The 19,781-nt window shown below is 42.1% G+C and overlaps 2 protein-coding genes across 9 annotated transcripts in view; one reads left to right on the top strand and one right to left on the bottom strand.

The window, feature by feature from the left end:
• The window catches only part of FAM184A (family with sequence similarity 184 member A), a 106,884-nt gene extending 106,002 nt beyond the window's left edge, over positions 1 to 882 (bottom strand). For all 8 annotated transcript variants that reach the window (XM_081044803.1, XM_081044806.1, XM_081044805.1 and 5 more), the window contains exon 1: positions 566 to 882. In XM_081044803.1, coding sequence (XP_080900929.1) covers positions 566 to 733 — 168 coding nt within the window. In that variant the 5' untranslated portion in view covers positions 734 to 882. The remainder of the gene's footprint in view (positions 1 to 565) is intronic.
• A 7,676-nt stretch (positions 883 to 8,558) lies between these two features.
• On the top strand, positions 8,559 to 9,615 carry LOC308496107 (glyceraldehyde-3-phosphate dehydrogenase). The gene has a single exon (XM_081044802.1). It carries the CDS (start codon positions 8,574 to 8,576, stop codon positions 9,573 to 9,575), a length of 1,002 nt encoding a protein of 333 aa, XP_080900928.1. The 5' UTR covers positions 8,559 to 8,573; the 3' UTR covers positions 9,576 to 9,615.
• Positions 9,616 to 19,781: the final 10,166 nt, after the last annotated feature.

Genomic DNA, 19,781 nt, shown 5'->3' with positions numbered 1-19,781 from the left:
TTGAAAATTAACTTCTGGTAAATTGAAACATTTAACTGAAGGCAGACACATGATTCATCTAATAAACCTTGTTTGACATTCTGTCAGGATAAGGAATGACTCATTAAGTTACCCTCCTACATTGCTCAGATTTATTCTCCCTTTAACTACGTAACCTATTAAAAAAAGCTGATTAATTCCAAAGATCCCGGGTCACATTGGGTAAACACGGTACTGCACTTCACACAGTCCTGTAGTGTAATGCCTCGTGGAGCCTTGGCGGACGCGTGAAAGCAAAACTAATGAGGCTGACTATTGTGGAATAAAGGAAGCAGCTCCTAAGGCGTTGTGTGTGTGCGGGCTTACCCCTAACGGGCAGCCGGGTACAGGTCCCACGAACCCCGCCGTGCCGTTGAGCTGTCTAGTGTAAATGAACGTTGCCAGATTCCCCCGAAGTTGGAAGGGTTTTTGGAGGCAAGTCTGCAGTTGCTGCTTCCCCGCGACAGCCCCCGCCAACGCGCCCCGGCGCAGGGCGCGCAGCCTCCCACCTGGGCAGGTGAGCCCCGCGCGGCCCGCCCGCCCTTACCTTGGTGAGCTGGGCGATTTTCTTGCTCATCTTCAGGTGCAGGTCCTGGCTGTAGTCCACGCCGTGTCCCGCCTGCGGCGCGGCGGCCGGCGAGGGCGTGAATTTGGTGGCCCCGGCCGCCGAGCCGCCGTAACAGTGCTGCTGCCAGCTCATGCCTGGGGTCGCCATCTTCCCGACAGACCCCGGCCGGGGCACCTGTCCCCGCGCTCGGGGGCGCTCCGCGAATCAACGGCGTCTGGGAGGCCAGAGCCGGGGCGGCCGCGCCGCGCCCCGACCCGACCCCCGCGCCTTCCCGCCGCAGCGGCAGGCACCCTCCCGCCCGCGACCCCCGGGTCAGCCCCGTCCTGGGACCGGGCGGCCCCTCCGGCCCCCGCGCGGGACACACGCCCGGCCCGCTGTCGCCCGCTTTTCAGCTCGCGCCCGGCGGAGGGGTCGCCGGCAGCGCGGCCCCACGGGTCCCACCCCACCTGGTAGCGGGGACGCAGCGAGACGGCCGCCGCGGGAGCTGCGGAGGGAGGAGGAGGCGCGGCGGCTGCTGCGGGGGTAGGCGGGGACACGGCGGAGGCCGCGGGAGCGGCGGAACCTCCGTTACCCCGGCGCGCGGTTCGCGGCCCGCGGGGCGCGCGGGGCTGGCGACGTCATTTCCCCGCAGCCAAGCCCCGCCCCGCGCCGCCGCCAGCCCCGCAGCGCAGCCAGCCCCGCAGCGCCGCTCTCGGTGCTGGAGCCTCGCGAAGGGCGCTGGGCCTCCGCCGCCAGGTGTTGCCCCCTGCGGACCGCACTGCCGAGCCCCGGCGGGTGGGTGAACCCCGGGTGCCGTGCGTGCAGCTCTAGGTGAAATATTCGGCCAGACATGATGGGGTCGTGGTCACCTTCGCTTTGCAGAAGGCGTGCCGATTTACTGAGCCTTTCCACGTGCATTATCGCGTGCAACTGGCCCCCGTGGCTCTTACCCCCCAGAGCTGCACGTTCACATCCAGCTCCCTCCCAGCGCTGACTTCAGCGACGGAGACGTGAGCACTGAAGTCGCAGGAATCCGATCATCGCTGCCCTGACCGACCCTTCCAAACTCACACAAACATGGTTGTTATAGGGTCTTAGGACGACCTACCATGCTATGGCCCAGGCACTGTCCCTCATTCAACGTCAAGTGTCTGTGTGGAGAGAGCATCAATTGGTATAGCATCAAATCCCGACTTTTTCCCACTTTAATGGAGCCTGAGACATATATGAAATCTAGATGGTTGGAAGTAAAAGGGAATAACAAAAGATGGAACGAGATGTCAGTTCCTTAAGGATCTGGGGCAGCGCCAAAATGTGTCACTATTTGTGCATTTTCACCGTTCTAAATATGTTTATTTCTTACTGATTTTCTCCTAATATCTCAACTCCTGCAGATCAAGTGATTTTTTTTTTTTTAACGTGTAACTTGTGTTGAATAAGTCGTTTGGGGGCAATCTTAACACAAACTTTGAAAATGTAGACTTGTACCTTGAAAAAAAAAATCTGTTCTCCATGCAGTTTTGCAGAACTGAATCCCCTCACATTATAATGTGTGACTTTTATTTAGCATTTAAATAACCATCACATAAATCTGAGGTTGTTAATAAATCTGTTTGCTGGCCCAATTAACTTAAAGTGTCTGTGACCCAAAATCTAAACCAACAAGGTGAAGATTGAATAGGATCTTGAAATACTTCCTGAACTGTTGGAATTTCAGAAAGGAAGCCTGAAATTGGCTACATCTTTTCCCAGTTGGTAGGTAGTCAGCTCACCCCCCACCCCAACCCCAAATAGACCTTCCAAAAAAGTAAGTTGTGTAGTTCCAAGGTTCTGAATGGAGCAGATGGCCAGAAACAAATACCATGCAAATTTTGCTCCCTTCTTAAGCTCTAATGATTAAGTGGAATTAAAGAGAATTACTAGGAGCTAGTGTTCTTTCATCAAATTCTAGGCATGGAAGAGTCACAATCATTTTAGATTTCTCACGTCCTTTACATGCTAAGCAGATGTGTACACTCAAAAGGTTCCCTATGTTTCCCTACGTTTGTTTAGCTAAGTCTTGCTAGGGCAAAGAAGGTGTTTTTGTTTCTATGATATAATGGAAAGGGTAAAGGTCTATAAACAAGGAAACCAATGTGTAGGCTCAGCTGAGTCACTGAACCTGTTTGCTGCCCCTCAAGTTCCTCCTCTGAAAAGAGATGGCGTTATCAGTCCCTTCCCACTGCAACTTGGGAGTTAGAGATTGCAACCCTGGTCCACTAGTAGTTCCCTCTGAACCCCGTCACGTGGATTCCTGTCATCACTATACAGCGTCGCTCAACAGGAGCCTTTTCCTAAATACTACGCTCAAATGACATCTAGTGTTATTCCATGAATTTATTATTTTGCCCTACCACAATGGGATAAAAACAGGTTATCTGTAGAATTGTATTTAATTTAAATAATACATATAAAGAGTAATCCCATCACCCAGAATCTTACTTTTTAAAAATTCATTGAAGGAAGTGTGTAGTAGGAGAGAAAACGGGAAAAGCTAGTTAGGCAAGAAATCTTTGTTTAGTACCTGTTTCTTCCATGAGATTGTTTAAGCAGAACTATTTATCAAATGATGTCTATTGTTTACCAGGTGCTACCTTACGTACTGAGGCTGCAGTGGTGACTAAGAATGACTCTCTGTCCTCAAGAAATTAGCAGTCCGGTGGAAAAGACAAGTAAAGAATAAGGTGCAATGCAGTGTGGTAAGTGTTAAAGGAACTCGCAAGAGCGTCACTTAACCTAGCCTTGGGTCTCAGAGAAGGCTTCACACACACAAAAAGGTAATGTTTGAAGGGACCCCTAAAGAGGGATTGGGAATATAGACAGCAAGCTCTGAGGATAGCAAGCACAAAGCCCTGGAAATGAGAGAGAACATAGCCGATTTAGGGAAGAGCAAGGGTACAGTATGGCTGGAGCAAAGAGTTTGATTTCAAATATGAGGTAGAGCAGAGCAGATATCAAGATTATTTGTAGGTGGGAGGAATGGGGGGGTACTTATTTACCTTGATAAGGAGGTTGAAACTTTATTCTGAAGGCAATGATAAGCCACTGAAGGGCTTTAAGCAGGAGCATGAAATAATCAGATTTGTATTTTGGTAACATAATTCTTGTGACTGTGGAAAATGGATTATAAGAGCAACTTTACAGACAAGGAGACTAATTAGCTAGGAGGCTATTGCACTTATTCAAGTGACAGAGGATGGACCACTGATCTAAAATATGACAGTAAGAATAGATATGATGGATCTGAAACATCCATAAGATAAAAGACATGACTTTGAGGCTGAGGAAGAGAAAGTAATTAGAAATTTCTTATACTAATACCTCCAGACCCTGCTATTTCAAGTATGATTTATATTTGCAGTGATGTCTCACAGGCTCTCAAATCCCCCCCCCCCCCCCGCCCCACACACACACAAACATTCTGAATTGTTAGAAATGGTAGGGGGAGAGAAGAAGAAAGTGGTAGTGGTGGCTGATTAACGATGAAGCTAATGACTCTCCCAGCAGGGGTCCTAACAAGTGATAACATGGGTTATAAAATTTAATAAAAACTTATAAAATATCATTTATTGTATTTTTCTATTAAGCCTCCCAGAAAACCTAGATGAACCCCAGGTACGTAAAGCTTAGCATTACAGCTAGGATTTAGATGTGTGCTCATACATAAGACTTCACTCAAATACAGAAAATATTTTGCATTAAACATTTTCCAAATGACTGCTCTTCTCTTGGTGCAAGTCTCCAAGTATGATGGAAAGAGCATCAGAATACTGATATTCCAGGCCAGTTTGTGCCACAAAGCCACCTCATTTTCTTCATCTGGAAAGCAAGGACATTGGACTAAATAATCTTGACAGTTTCTAAGTATTTCTCACATATAACATGATGAATTAGTTTATATTTTAGAACACAATTTTGTTATGTTTATTTGGATATACCACAAATCAGTCATGTCCCAACGCTCAGTTTCACCCTCTAACCCACCCAAAGCATCGTACACAGTATAATTCTCAATCAAGGTGTAGATCTATCCAGATAGATGGTAAATGCAGATGGCTGCAAGCTGGTTAGACAGCACTATAAAAGAATTTGTCATTTGTTGATTTGTTGATGTCTTGCTACGTGCTCCTTTCTCTTTTCACTTTTTTTTTTTCGTTCCTTTCACATGAGTATAGAAAAATCCTCTTTGTCACTCCAATCAATTGAAAATGATATCGGATACCTTCTAAAATGCTCAATATATAATATATGCTCAATAAGTATTTGTTTCTGAAATTTGGTTGACTTCACTCCCTCCACCAAAAACTACTGTTACTGAACAACTGTTCACTGCCAGGCACATATAGAAGCCAATACTATGGGACCGACTTTTGGGAAAAGAAAGGAGCTTTATTTGCAAGTTGACTGGCAAGAAGACAGGAGGCGGGCCAGCCCAATGGCTCAGGTGGTTAGAGCTCCATGCTCCTAACTCCGAAGGCTGCCGGTTCGATTCCCACATGGGCCAGTGGGCTCTCAACCACAAGGTTGCCAGTTCAATTCCTCAAGTCCCGCAAGGGATGGTGGGCTCCGCCCCCTGCAACTAAGATTGAACATGGCACCTTGAGCTGAGCTACCTTCCAGATGGCTCAGTTGGTTGGAGCGCGGGCTCTCAACCACAAGGTTGCCGGTTCAACTCCCTGAAGGGATGGTGGGCTGCACGCCCTGCAACTTGCAATGGCAGCTGGACCTGGAGCTGAGCTGCACCCTCCACAACTAAGACTGAAAGGACAGCAACTTGAAGCTGAACGGCACCCTGCACAACTAAGATTTAAAGGACAACAACTTGACTTGGAAAAACATCCTGGAAGTACACACTGTTCCCCAATAAAGTCCTGTTCCCCTTCCCCAATAAAAAAAAAAAGAAGAAGACAGGAGGCAAGGTTCAAACCTGTGTCCTTGATCCAAGATTCAGAATGGGGCTCTAAGAGGTAGCAGTTAAGGGTTCAAAGTGTTACTCGTAAGTGGTGTAGCCAAGGTTTAAACTTTGGTTCCAGGTCTTGTTAGAAACAGGATAGGACCAGATTCTGCAGTTACACTATGTATTGCTTTTCCTTTATTAACAAAGCCAACCCTTTCTGTAACCTTATGATCAACAAGTCGCTACTGCTTTATCCACATAATTTGGGTTCCTCTGAAAGCAGAGAATAAATCAGGTAGTTTAGTTGGTAGGTGATCTCGGGAAGCAGAGAAACTGACAGAGATAAGAAGGAAGAGCCAGTAGAGGAAACATTATGAGCTGGCTGCCACTTTGATCAGTTGCGACTTAATCCCGCCAGGGACTCTCCGAGGAACCCTTTAGAATGTACATATCTCAGAATTTTTCTTCCCAAGGACAAAAGGCTGCACATTTATCCACTGACTCCCTTCACTCCTTGGTTGAGGGTGGCTCCCAGAGGAAGTAAGTTCCCAATAGGTCTGGTCATTCAGAATGGGCTTAGCGAGCTCCTGTGGCTTTGAGGAGAGCTGTGCGATGGGGAGACAGAGATGCAGCAGGAGTGAGGGGGAACTGCTGCCTGCGTAGGAACTGTCCAACACGTCTGCAGCTGAAATCAAAGGAAGCGGTGTGAGGCATCAAAAGTATCTCTTACAGTCTATCGCTTACACCTTTCAGATCCATTCTTGACCTACATAAAATCCATTCTGTCACGAATTGTTTAAGGTCATGCCCCGCTGATAATTCTCAAAAGGACTTAAAGGCAAGAGAGTTAGTGTATCAAGCAGATGTTCCTTGCTGCCACCAGCCCAAAGGCCATAATTGATATTCATGAGGTCCCTTCTCCATCACCCATTCCAGATGTTGCTCCCCCGTGCCAAGCACTTCGGCTGGTCTGTTATTTGCTTGGTGGGGAGACTCAGGCCTTCATCCTTGAGGAGCGTAAGCCCTTGGTGGGCTTGCTCATGTCAGACTGAGGTTGCTACAATTTTTCATTCAGTGTTATCATCAGGCTTGGAAGAATAAGGTGAATCCCAGTGAATATTTTGAGATCTAGAAAGACTCCTTCTTGTCTCCATTATTTAGCAACAATTGTAGATGTTCATGATAATCAGAGCAATTACACTTCCAGTATAAATGATGCCTGTCTTTATCTGCGAGTCCTTCAGCATAAAGAGCCAAAGTGAGCAGGTAGTTGTCATAGCTATAGGTTCTGTGAAACTCTTACTGTGTCCCTTACTAGAAGTGCGCTTCTCCCTCCCACCCCCACTAGTAACCAAGACCTGGAATCTAACAGAGCCTAAGGACGTGGGAATAGGAAGCACAAATTCTGCAAGCGGTTTACTGGGTATGATGGTGAGAGGGGTCATTCCAACTTCCCCTCCTTGGTTTCTAGACACACATATTCTAGCTGCTGAGTACACAGCACCATAATTGGCCATTGGCCTGATACATAAACCACATCCTGTAGGACTACTCCCAACCCTGCTGAATGTTGTCCTTAACTGGGTCCTCAGATAGTAATCTTAAAAGAGATACCATGGGCAAAGAAGCCAAGCACATATCCAGAATAGGAGATGCTTCCTGCAAGGATGAATCACTTTCTCACCAACCCTACCCTTCCAGGTATGGGGAAGGTGAGGGATCTGATGTAATCAACTTGCCACTAACTTGCCTGGCAGGGTCCTTGAGGATTGATACCCTTCCCGATGCTGAGTACTGGTCTTTCCTGCTGAGAAGCCAGAACTTCTGCAGAATCAGTAGCTATGTCAGTTTGGTGAGAAAGATCCAATGCTGTTGGGGCCATGCATAGCCTCCATACCTGCCAACAAGGCTACTATGTTCATGGGTCCATTGCACTAGCTTTGGGGAGTATCAAGAATAGAAGCTAGAATAGAAGAATAGAAGCTAACATTGACCCAAGGAGAATTCTGTCTACCTGGTTTTTAAGAGCTTCCTTGGTGATGGATGCTATCTGATATACATTAGTGTGAGAAATAAAGATGTACACCTTGGTTTCTATTCCGATATGTGTTTCCATATGCCTCTTCCCCAAATCTCTTTATACTAGATATATAGTCTTGCTCATTCCAGGCCCTGACTAATCAGCCAAATAATTATCCACTGCACAGGAGAGCATATATATCCTTCTGTCAGGCTAGTTCTTTCTCCATACATCAAATGCCTGTTCCAAACTCTATGAGAACTGAGAGTTTTAGGGCTACCGATGAATGGGCTATAGTGTAATAGCAGACCATTTGTGCTCATATTAGCGTATTGAATCAAACCATCTTTACAACAGATTTCGGGTTTTTTTTTCCCTCCTCCTCAGGTGGTCACAGGGAACATTGCATGAGGCCAGAAGTGTGGACTGATAGAAAATCACTGAAGCAACAGAGAGTGGTGACATGAACTTAGGGGGTTCATGTCACCCCTAAGGGTTGGATGAACTGAACTTAATCTCTCTCTTTCTTTAAGACATTCTTTAAAGCTTCTAAGGCAGTTTACCAAAGCCAGCCAATTCCACTCCATGTAAAATTCCCATGGCCTCCTTTCATTCCCATATTAGAGATACCAGATAAGCAATGCTTCCCCCTTCTACAACCTATCCAACACAGTTGAGACATTGGTGTTTAGGCCACAATTACTATCAGCAGTGCAGTTTTTGTTTTCATTTGACTGGTGAGTAATTCTTTTTCAGAATACTATCCTGAAGGTCTGCTTTCTAGAGTTATACCTGGCATCACTGTATTAATTTGGGTCCCCTCAAAAGCAGAGCCTGAGGTAGGACTTAAGTTTCAGTAGTTTATTTGCGAGATGACTCCAGAAGGTAGGAGGGAAGGGAGTGCGCTTACTGAGAGAAGGAAAATAAGTGAATGGGAGAAAATATTTGTAAATCATATATCCGATAAGAAGTTAATATCCAGGCTCTCTGCTCCTCCCGTTCGACAGACAGCCGCGTCTTCCTGCGCAGTACCAGCACGACCCTGAGACACGATGGTGAAGGTCGGAGTGAACGGATTTGGCCGAATTGGGCGCCTGGTCACCAGGGCTGCTTTTAACTCTGGCAAAGTAGATATTGTTGCCATCAATGACCCCTTCATTGACCTCAACTACATGGTCTACATGTTCCAGTATGATTCCACCCATGGCAAGTTCAAAGGCACAGTCAAGGCTGAGAATGGGAAGCTTGTCATCAATGGAAAGTCCATTACCATCTTCCAGGAGCGAGATCCCGCCAACATCAAATGGGGTGATGCTGGTGCTGAGTATGTTGTGGAGTCCACTGGGGTCTTCACTACCTTGGAGAAGGCAGGGGCCCACTTGAAGGGTGGAGCCAAGAGGGTCATCATCTCTGCCCCTTCTGCGGATGCCCCCATGTTTGTGATGGGTGTGAACCATGAGAAGTATGACAAGTCCCTCAAGATTGTCAGCAATGCGTCCTGTACCACCAACTGCTTGGCCCCCCTGGCCAAGGTCATCCATGATAACTTTGGCATCGTGGAGGGACTCATGACCACAGTCCATGCCATCACTGCCACCCAGAAGACCGTGGATGGTCCCTCTGGGAAGCTGTGGCGTGATGGCCGAGGGGCTTCCCAGAACATTATCCCTGCTTCTACTGGCGCTGCTAAGGCTGTGGGCAAGGTCATCCCTGAGCTGAATGGAAAGCTCACTGGCATGGCCTTCCGCGTCCCTACCCCCAATGTGTCGGTTGTGGATCTGACCTGCCGCCTGGAGAAAGCTGCCAAATACGATGACATCAAGAAAGTGGTGAAGCAGGCATCGGACGGCCCCCTCAAGGGCATCCTGGGCTACACTGAGGACCAGGTTGTTTCCTGCGACTTTAACAGTGATACCCACTCTTCCACCTTTGATGCTGGGGCTGGCATTGCCCTCAACGACCACTTTGTCAAGCTCGTTTCCTGGTATGACAATGAATTTGGCTACAGCAACAGGGTGGTGGACCTCATGGCCTACATGGCCTCCAAGGAGTAAGAGCCCCCTGGACCCCAAGCCCCAGCAAGAGGAAGAGAGGCCCTCGACTACTGTAGAGTCCTTTTCCCAAATTGATCCCCCAACACACTGAGAATCTCCTGACCTCGTCTCCATCCCAGACGCCCTAAAGGGTAGGGGCTAAGGGAGCCCAGCCTTGTCATGCACCGTCAATAAAGTTCACTGTACCCAGCAAAAAAAAAAAAAAAAAAAAAAAAAAAGAAGTTAATATCCAAAATATACAAAGAACTCATAAAACTCAAGAGAAAAAAAAAACACAGGCAGAGGATCTGAATAGACATACAGAAGGCTAACAAGTACATAAAGAAGACAAACAGATGGACAAAGAAGACATACAGATGGCTAACAAGTACATAAAGAGATGTTCAATATTAGTAATTATGAAGGAAATGCAAATCAAAACTCAATGAGATATAACTTTACACTTGTAAGAATAGTTATTATCAAAAGTACAAGAGATAACAAATGCTGACAAAGATGTAGAGAAAAGGGACCCCTTGTGCATTGTTGGGATTATTAATTGGTGCAGCCACTAGGGAAAACAATATAAAGGTCCATCAAAAAACTAAAAATAGAACTACCATATGATCCAGCAATTCCACTTCTGGGTATTTATCCAAAACCAAAACAGAACAAAAAGCAAAACCATAAACACTAATTTGAAAACATATGTACCCCTATGTTTATTGCAGCATTATTTATAATTACCAAGATATGGAAACAACCTAAGTGTCCAATGACAGATGAATGAATAAAGAAAATGTGATATATATGTATTTACATTATAATATATAAAACGTATCATATATAAATATGTTATACACACACAAACACACATAATGGAATTCTATTCATCCATTAAAAAAGAATGAATTCTTGCCATTTGTGACAACATGAATGGACATTGAGGGCATTTCCTAAGTGAAATAAGTCAGAGAAAGACAAATACTGTCTGATCTCACTTATATGTAGAATCTAAAAAAAATAAAACAAAAAACCAAGCTCATAGATACAGAGAACAGATTGGTGTTTGCCAGAGGCAGGGGATGAGGGGTAGGCTAAAGGGTGAAAGGAGGCAAAAGGTACAAACTTTCAGTTACAAAATAAATAAGTCCGGGGGATGTAATGTACAGCATGGCAACTATGGTTAACAGTACTGTATTGCATGTTTGAAAGTTGCTAAGAGAGTAAATTATAAAAGTGCTCATCGTACAAAAATAATTTTATAGCTATGTATAGTGATGCTATCTAGACTTATTGTGAGCATTTCACAATGTGTACAAATTTTGAATCATTATGTTGTACACCTGAAACTAATAGAATGTTAGTATGTCAATTAATCCTCAATAGAAAAATCATGAATAAGTTAACATGTGAAGAAATAGAAAAGTCAGCAAAGCTATGCGATTGAGCTAGCTAACTACCACTGAGGGCAACGGGCTCCAGTCTTCTGAGAACCCCATAGCATGTGCCTCAGAATTGTCCCTCCAAAGAACGGGAGGCTAAGCCTTTATCCCCTGGCGTCCACGCTGCCTTAGTCATTAGCTGAGCATGACTGGAGGCGTGTCTTCCCTACACTCTGGGCTTGCTCTGCACTCAGCTGTATAAGCTCCCACTGCTTTAGAGGAGGACTTGGGAAAGAATGAGAGATGAAGAGAACACCTGAAATGGGACTCTGTCAGCATACATGGAAAGGTCCTCTACAACCACAGCAAAAATCCCAGGTGGGCCGAGGAGACGCAGCACAGGTCCCCGGAGAATCTGCGTCATCGCCCAAGGCAGGCCAGGCCTCTGCACCAGTCACTGGCCCCAGTGTCCTTCAGTGAAATGGTCCCGTCTCTTCCTTGTTAACAACCCAACATAGACGCCCTCTCCATTCTTACCAGAATTACCTTTGGCTCCTCAAGGGCACCCAGGAAAGGAACAATCCACGTGCACTTTATAAAGTTAATGTTGAAGTTAGGAAACCTCTCCCAGAGATGATATTAAAATATCTAGATGAGAAATAATATAGGTTTTCTATTCTTTTGTGAATTTCTGGTCCTTTTTCCAATCCTTCCAGAGAATGGGAAGTGTAGAAAGAAAGAAAAGCATAATGCTTAAGAGTGTTATTAATCTTTGGCTAGGTTGAAATTCAGTGTGGGAGAACGAGCACTCTGGGAAAGTCTCCTTCTCTCTATACTTGCTCCTCTCAGGTCCTGGCCTGTCCTTAGCGTTGGCGAACAACAGGCTGGTCTCCAGGCAGCCCATCCAAGTTGAGAACTTAGAGGTGAAGCAGTGCATTTGGGCACAATCCTGCTTGAAGCGCCTTCTCTTTTCTAATTTGAAGATTTGATTGTGTCACTCTGTAGGATGCAAAATGGAGTTAAGAAGGAGGAATTCAGGGAGTACAAAAAGTGGGGGCCATAAAAAGCAATGAGAAGCATCCAGATTTAGAAAAAATATATCCAAAGGAATATTGGGGTCAGAACAATGACATTATCTTCCATCCTTTCCATCGGGTGCTTCACACTGTTCTCTCTCACCTCTGCCTCATGATTGGTGTTATTCACAGCTTCAAAGTGCTACCTCCTTTTCCAGAAATGTTTATTCACTTAAGTAAAGGAGCTTAGCTTTCAGTCCTTCACCTTTTTCCTCTTTCTTCTTCCTGTCCTACTCTCCAATTTCTCACGTTACCTTTATAGAAAGAACAATGACAAGCAATGACAGAAACAGAATGTGAACCACCACAAACATACATCTGTTAAACAAGTTTTACATATTGACTTAAGTGAATTAAGAAAATGAAATTGTGAGATGTCTTCCTTTGGGTTTCACCCCAAACCACATTCAGCAACAAGGATTTGGGTGCAAGTAGTTTATTTGGAAAGTGATCACAGAAAGCTCGGTGAGAGAGAGGGGACATGGGACAGCAAATGGAGGGAGACATGAAAAAGATGGTGGGTTGTTACTGTGCAGGTTCCTGCTGTGAATAACTGGGGTTTGTTACTACAGGGGACCCTCGAGAGATAGCAAAACACATCTGAAAAAGTCCTAAGGAGGGACAGGGAAGTGGGAGTATTTACTCTTCAAGATCCCCCATTATTATTGGTTGAAGTTTGCAGTCAGGACATTAACGCCCCAGGTAGCCTAAGGGCAAAGAAATGCATAATGGTAAGAAGTCACTGGAGGTAAGCAAATTGTCTACCCAGGCACAGCTGACCTCCAGGGTGGGCAGAGGAAATGTGAGCAGGGCATTGATGTCCAGAGTTGCATATTTTTGTCTGAGTAAAGCCATCTGCTAATTTAGCTTTTTTCTCTCCCTGTGTTGACAAACTGTTTTAGTTTTCTTAAAACAAAGTACTTTTCCACATCCTTATTTTGTTTTTGTGGCCTCTGTGATAATAGTAATACCCTACAATGTCTCATATTTCTCACAATGCACTTTCATGCCAATGATTTCACTGAATCTAAAAATATTCTTTGAGATGAATATTATTAGCTTCAGTGTACTCAAAAAGAACTGTGGCCATAAGTTAAATATTCCTTCCCATAAGGCCACAGAGCAAGTAAGTGGCTGATGCTCAAACTTGGCTCTTTTGATTCTACCGTTGGTGCTTTTCTCGCCACACCCACATTTGTCTCAATAATGGCACACATTTCTTGAGCATGGGCCTTGGATATAATATACTAATAATGCTTAAATATTAAGTGTAAATCATGTTGATGTTCTTTATATGAATCTCTGGTATTCATATCCCTAGCTGGTGTACGTAGGATACATAACAAGACAAGGAACCACTATAAAGATACAAAGTAAATAGTAAAGCATATAAGTTCATTATAAATAAAGAAACAGAAAGAAGAAACTCATCAATATTTCATGTACTGGTTGTTAGGGCCATGCACGAAAAGGAAGCTGCAGATCATTTTCAATCCCATAACAGAAGATTAGGAGTATAATTTTCATGAAAAGAGTGAAGTTGATTTTAAACGTAAGATATTGGCCATTTAGGATTTCCTTAGGCCAACAATTAGTGGAACTCTCATTTTCCCCCAAATAATACTGAGAAGTTGGGGAAAGAATTGCTGGGGTGAGAGTTGTTGAGGACAAGTAGTAGACAATAGGCGATAGTGCCATTTCTGTGTTTCCACGATGGTTGTGACTTGCCTACATTGAATGCCTAAGGCAGAGTTAAGAAAGTATATAAAGTTAAGAAGGCATATAGAGGGGTCTCTGAAAATATATAACATAAAGGATTTTATGTTTCACTGTTGAATATCCAAAACACCTCTTTTACCCCAGACTAGCAATATTCAGTACATCTTTATATATCAATTCTGGTCACAGAGTGAACTTTGTGGAAGACAGAACACCGAGGGGATGGACCTCTGTGAGAAGTTAAAGAAATCTGGCTCCTTAGGGTAAGAAGCAGGTACTTTTTCTGGGCTGAGATAAAAGGGGAAAATTATCCAAAAAAGTTAGTATAAGCCAAATACCAAGAAGGCATGAGAAAGGAGTCTTGTACCTAAAATAATCTCTACTTGGAATCAGGCTTACAAAGTAAAAGGAATTATAGCAAAAATGTACTTCAATATGTATCAGGAAAGCAAAGAGCTATTACTTTGGAGAAAAACTTGATTTGGCAAAAATCCTTAAGAGAAGGCAGAGGGTGAGAAAGTCAGAGAAAAACAATATGTACTTTAAAAGTAGGTTTCAATCAACTCACCTGCCAGGAAATACTGGAAGAGTATAGCAGGCCTAGGTTTCCTACACAAGATCCATTCCCTCCTTATTCTCTCTTCACAGGACCCCAATTTCGTTTAGATACTCATCTGTCCTGTATGTGATTCCAGTGTAATCTCCAGTTCAGGGGGCAATCCTAATTGGTCTGAGTCAACTAGGGTATTCTTATTCTTCTGCCAGGAACTGGTTTACGAGCATGCAGTCCAGGGACCTAGTTCTTTCCCATGACCAGGATGGGTGAGAGCCCCTGGGTAAGGCTCCCTGTGCTAAGACACAGTCCCATTTCTGCCTGTAGACCTTGTTGGGTCTGTACTCACATATGATGCCTGGAACTGCTACACCCATCTCATTACCAGCCTGAGAAGGAAGCCAGGACCCTGATCATGGTAATGTGGAGAAATGGTAATGTGGATCGTGGTAATGTGAAAGAAGCAGGGTCCATGATGACATCGGTGAGTCAATGCCCTGAAACCTGCATCAATGCCCTGAAACCTGTTCACTGAATGTTCAGGACTTCCTGATATATGAATTAATGACTTTCTATTATTTAAGTCATTTTGGCTGAGGGATTTTTGTAACTTCCAACCAAAGACACCTTAGCTGATATAAAAGTGACAGCAATGATGGTGCATCTCCCATCCCAGCATGCACACTTTGCTCTTTCAAGTATGGACAAGGAGCAGACAAAACTAGGAGGCAGCACACAATAGTCCATGTCCAGTTCATTTTTGAGAAAGGATTCAGGGAAAATCTACTTCCAAGAAATCAGATCCATGTTTTCCTAAAGCAGGAAAAATATGTTTTTTAAGAAGAGAGGGAGGAATGTTAATTCTTTTCCCCAGTAATAATACATTGTGCCATATATTTGAAAAATGAGGATAGTTTCCCCCCCTCATATTTATTGAGATATAATTGATATATAACATAATGTAAGTTTAAAGTGTACAATGTAGTAATTCCATATGTACATGTTGCAAAATCATTACCACAATAAGGTTAGTTAACACATCCATCACCACACAGTTAACAATTCTTTTTTTGTGGTGAGAACTTTTAAAATCAACTCTCTTAGCAACTTTCAAACATACAATATTAACTGTAGTCACCATGCTGTACGTTACATCCCAAGACTTATTAATCTTATAACTGGAAGTTTATACCCTTTGTCCACCTTCCTGTATTTCCTCCACCCCTCATCCCCTGTCCCTGGCAACCATCTTCTGTTTTCTGTTTCTATGAGATTGTTTTTGTTTTGTTTTTTTGTTTAAGATTCCACAAGTAAGTAAGACCACTCATTATTTGTCTTTCTCAATGTGACATATTTCACTTTGCATAATACCCTCAAGGTTCATCTATGTTGTCACAAGGGGCAGGATTTCCTTCATTTTTATGGATGCATAATATTCTATTATCTTTATCCATTCATCTATTGATGGACAATTAGGTTGTTCCCATGTCTTGGCTATTGGAAATAATGCTACCATGAACATATAGGTTCAGATGTTCAGATATCACTTCAAGATAGTGTGACTTCATTTCCTTTAGATTTATAGCCAGAAGTAGAATTGCTGGCTTACAAGATAGTTCTATTTTTAATTTTTTAAGAAAACCCCATGCTGTTTTCCATAGTGGCTGCACCAATTTGCATTCCCAATAATAGTGTGACGTAATAGCTCATTGTGGTTTTGATTTGCATTTCAGTGAAGGTAACTTTTCCTGTACCTGCTGGCTTTTTGAATATCTTCTTTGGAAAAATGTCTGTCAGGTCCTTTGCCCATTTTTTAGTTGGGTTATTTGTGGGTTTTTATTTTTGTTTTGTTTTTGTTTTTTGTTTCTTTGCTATCGAGTCGTATGAGTTCCTTGTATATTTTGGATATTAACCTCTTATCAGACACGTGGTTTGCAAATATTTTCTCCCATTCCATAGGTTGCCCTTTCATTTTGCTGATAGCTTCTTTGGTTGTGCAGAAGCATTTTAGCTTGATGTAGTCTAACTTGTTAATTTTTGCTTTTGTTGCTTGTTGCTTGTGCTTTGGGTGTCATTTCCATATCCATTGCTAAGACCCATGTCAAGGAGCTTTTCCTCTATGTTTTCTTCTAGGATGATTAGGGTTATATTTAAGTCTTTAACTTATTTTCAGTTAACTTTTGTGAGTGGTATGAGATAGAGATATGGTTTCATTCTTTTGCATGTGAATATCCAGTTTTCCCAGCACCATTTATTGAAGAGAGTATCTTTATTGAGTATTCTTGGCTACTTTGTCAAATATTAATTGACCTTATATAAAAAAAACCCATGAGTTTATTTCTGGGTTTTAATTCTGCTTCATTAGCCTCTGTGTCTCTTTTTATGCCTATATTATACTGCTTTGATTACTATAGCTTTGTAATATTGCTTGAAATTAGGAATTGTGGAGCCTCCAGCTTTGCTCTTCTTTCTCAGGATTGCTTTGGCTATTCAGTTCTTTGGTGATTACACATGAATTTAGGATTGTTTTTTCTATTTCTTTAAAAAATGCCATTGGAATGTTGATAGGCATTGTATTGAATCTATAGATTACTTTGAGTAGTATGAGCATTTTGACAATATTGATTCTACCGAATCATGAACATGAAATATTTATTTATTTATTTCTATCGTCTTCAATTTCTTTCATCAATGTCTTATAGTTTACAGTGTACAGATCTTTCACTTCCTTGGCTAAATTTATTCTTAAGTATTTTATTGTTTTCGATGCTATTATAAATGGGACTGTTTTCTTTATTTTTTGTTCAGATAATTTTTTGTGTATAGAAACACAACTGATTTTTGTACATTGATTTTCTTTTGTGCCACTTTACTGAATTCAGTTATTAGTTCGAACAGTGTTTTGGTGGAGTCTTCGGGATTTTCTATATATAAGATCATGCCATCTCTAAATGGAGACAATTTTACTTCTTCATTTCTTTTTCTTGCTGATTGCTTCTAGCCAGGACTTCTAGTAATATGCTGACTAGGAGTGTTGAGAATGGGTATCCTTATCTTGTCCCTAGTTTTAGAGGAAAAGTTTTCAGCCTTTCACCTTTGAATATGATGTAGTTGGGTGTTTGGGGGTAGTTAGTTTTAAAAAATATTTGAATTTGCAAATATTCCAGATACCATAGCAAGAGAAATGAGGAAAGTCTTGGTTTTCAGAATGGAGAGTATTTCGGATGGGAATTTAAACCTCCTGAGGGCAAGGATGATGTCTCAGATTTGATATCAGAGTCCAGAATAGTGCTTGATAAACAAAGCCTTATCAAATAAATAATCTGAAAAACTGGGAAAGTTTTCAGAGTATCCAAATGGTATTACACAGAGAGTATTCCGACCAAGTGCCAAGAATAGGATCTTAACTGTGTAAAGTTCAAGATGCCAAAACTCACCAGGACTTTCATTATTTCATTTTTTAAATAGTGTGCGCTTTCAAAATTATAAATTCCATCTTATTTAGATTTAAAAGGTACACATCTCTCTATTCCTTAAGTGTGGACTGCACACTTCTTTTCAAAGAACACTATGGGAAAAGGAAAAAGGGTAACTTTAGAGTGTAGAAACTGACAAGCACTACCATAGCCAGTTGGTTAACACCAACCGTGATAAGCCATTTTGATACATGTACCCTTGATATGATGTGACTACGTGACACTTTAATTCTGTGGTCTTCCTCCCCCAAACTCCTAAGCCCAGTCTAATTATGAGAAAAACACAAGGCAAATCTCAGTAGAGAGATGTTTTATAAAATACTGACCAGGACTTCTCAAAATTCTCAAGGTCATCAACAACAAGAAACTGAGAAACTGTCACAGCCAAGAAGAGCCTAAGGAAACATGGCTGTTAAATGTAATGTGGTATTTTGGGTGGGATCCTGGAACAGAATAAAGACATTAGGTAAAAACTAAGGAAAACTGAATAAAGTATGGACTTCAGTTAATAATAATGTATCATATATTAATATAAAATGTTAATAATAGGGGAAATTGGGTGTGGGGTAATGGAACTCTCTGTACTATCTTCACATTTTCATGTAAATCTAAAATTGTTCAAAAATAAAATTTATTTTAAAAATATATGGGCTAAAATTAGCTAAAACAGACTTATTAATTTTCTGCTCTTTCCTGTTTTCAAATAATTTCCAAAGCTGTTTTGCCCTTTAATAATAGAACTATATGTGAAAGCATATTCACATGACATAAATTCATTATAATCTGTACTCTGACAGCGAATATCAAGTATACTTATTGCCAAGATACATAGTAAGTTAGTTGGCAAACATTGATTTTAATTAACTATGTGTAACTAACCTAAAGATGTCAGTTACGAATCGCCAGTGTCAGTAATTTTCCCATTCTGTGGGAAATTAAATTACATCATTATCAAAGGTCAGAGGATTTTTTCGGATTTTTGGCATGCTTTTTATAAATGGTCATTTGTGAATTGAATATTATGAGGAAGAGAAATGCTGTTAAAAAATCAAACTGGGGTCGGCCCAGTGGCTCAGATGGTTGGAGCTCCGTGTTTCTAACTCCGAAGGCTGCCAGTTCGATTCCCACATGGGCCAGTGGGCTCTCAACCACAAGGTGGCCGGTTCAACTCCCTCAAGGGATGGTGGGCTGCACCCCTTGCAACTTGTAATGGCAGCTGGACCTGGAGCTGAGCTGCGCCCTCCACAACTAAAACTGAAAGGACAACAACTTGAAGCTGAATGGCACCCTCCACAACTAAGATTGAAAGGACAACAACTTGACTTGGAAAAAAGTCCTGGAAGTACACACTGTTCCCCAATAAAGTCCTGTTCCCCTTCCCCAATAAAATCTTTAAAAAAAATCAAACTGATTTATCTAAAAAAAGAACATATTAAACAATAATTTGTATAGCTATTACACAGAATATGACCTTTTGTCTTCTCATCTGTTTTTATAATCTTATGACTTTGAAAAAAAAAAAGTAAACCAAGTACTGACTATGCCACTAGGTTCTTTTACTAATTTAATTTTTATAATTAGAGAGCATATGAGTTATTCAGAGTAAACTCAGTATACCTACTTAATTGCTTGGCTGCACTTAAGTTTTGAAACTAATTAACTGGATGGACTTTGGTAAATTATTTAACTTTTCCTGTGTCTCAGTTTCCTCATTTCTTTTTTTTTTTTAATTTATTGGGGTGACAATTGTTAATGAAATTACATAGATATCAGGTGTAGTTTCCTCATTTCTAACAATGACAGATAGTAATTATCTCATAGGATATAAAGTTGTCAAGACAATAAGTAAAGTAATAAGGCATGAAAAGTATTTGACAGATAAAGTATATTTCAGAGTACTAAAAGCTCTTTTTAAATACAAAGTTCACTAAAAAAAACTCTGAGAAGTTACAAATGAATGCAAAAGTTTCTATAAGAAGAAAGTAAATTTTTCTAAAAATGAAAAACAAACAAACCAT

Source organism: Rhinolophus hipposideros (assembly GCF_964194185.1).
Source record: "Rhinolophus hipposideros genome assembly, chromosome: 3".
NCBI classification, from domain to species: domain Eukaryota; kingdom Metazoa; phylum Chordata; class Mammalia; order Chiroptera; family Rhinolophidae; genus Rhinolophus; species Rhinolophus hipposideros.
This window is presented reverse-complemented; position numbering and strand designations above follow the sequence as displayed.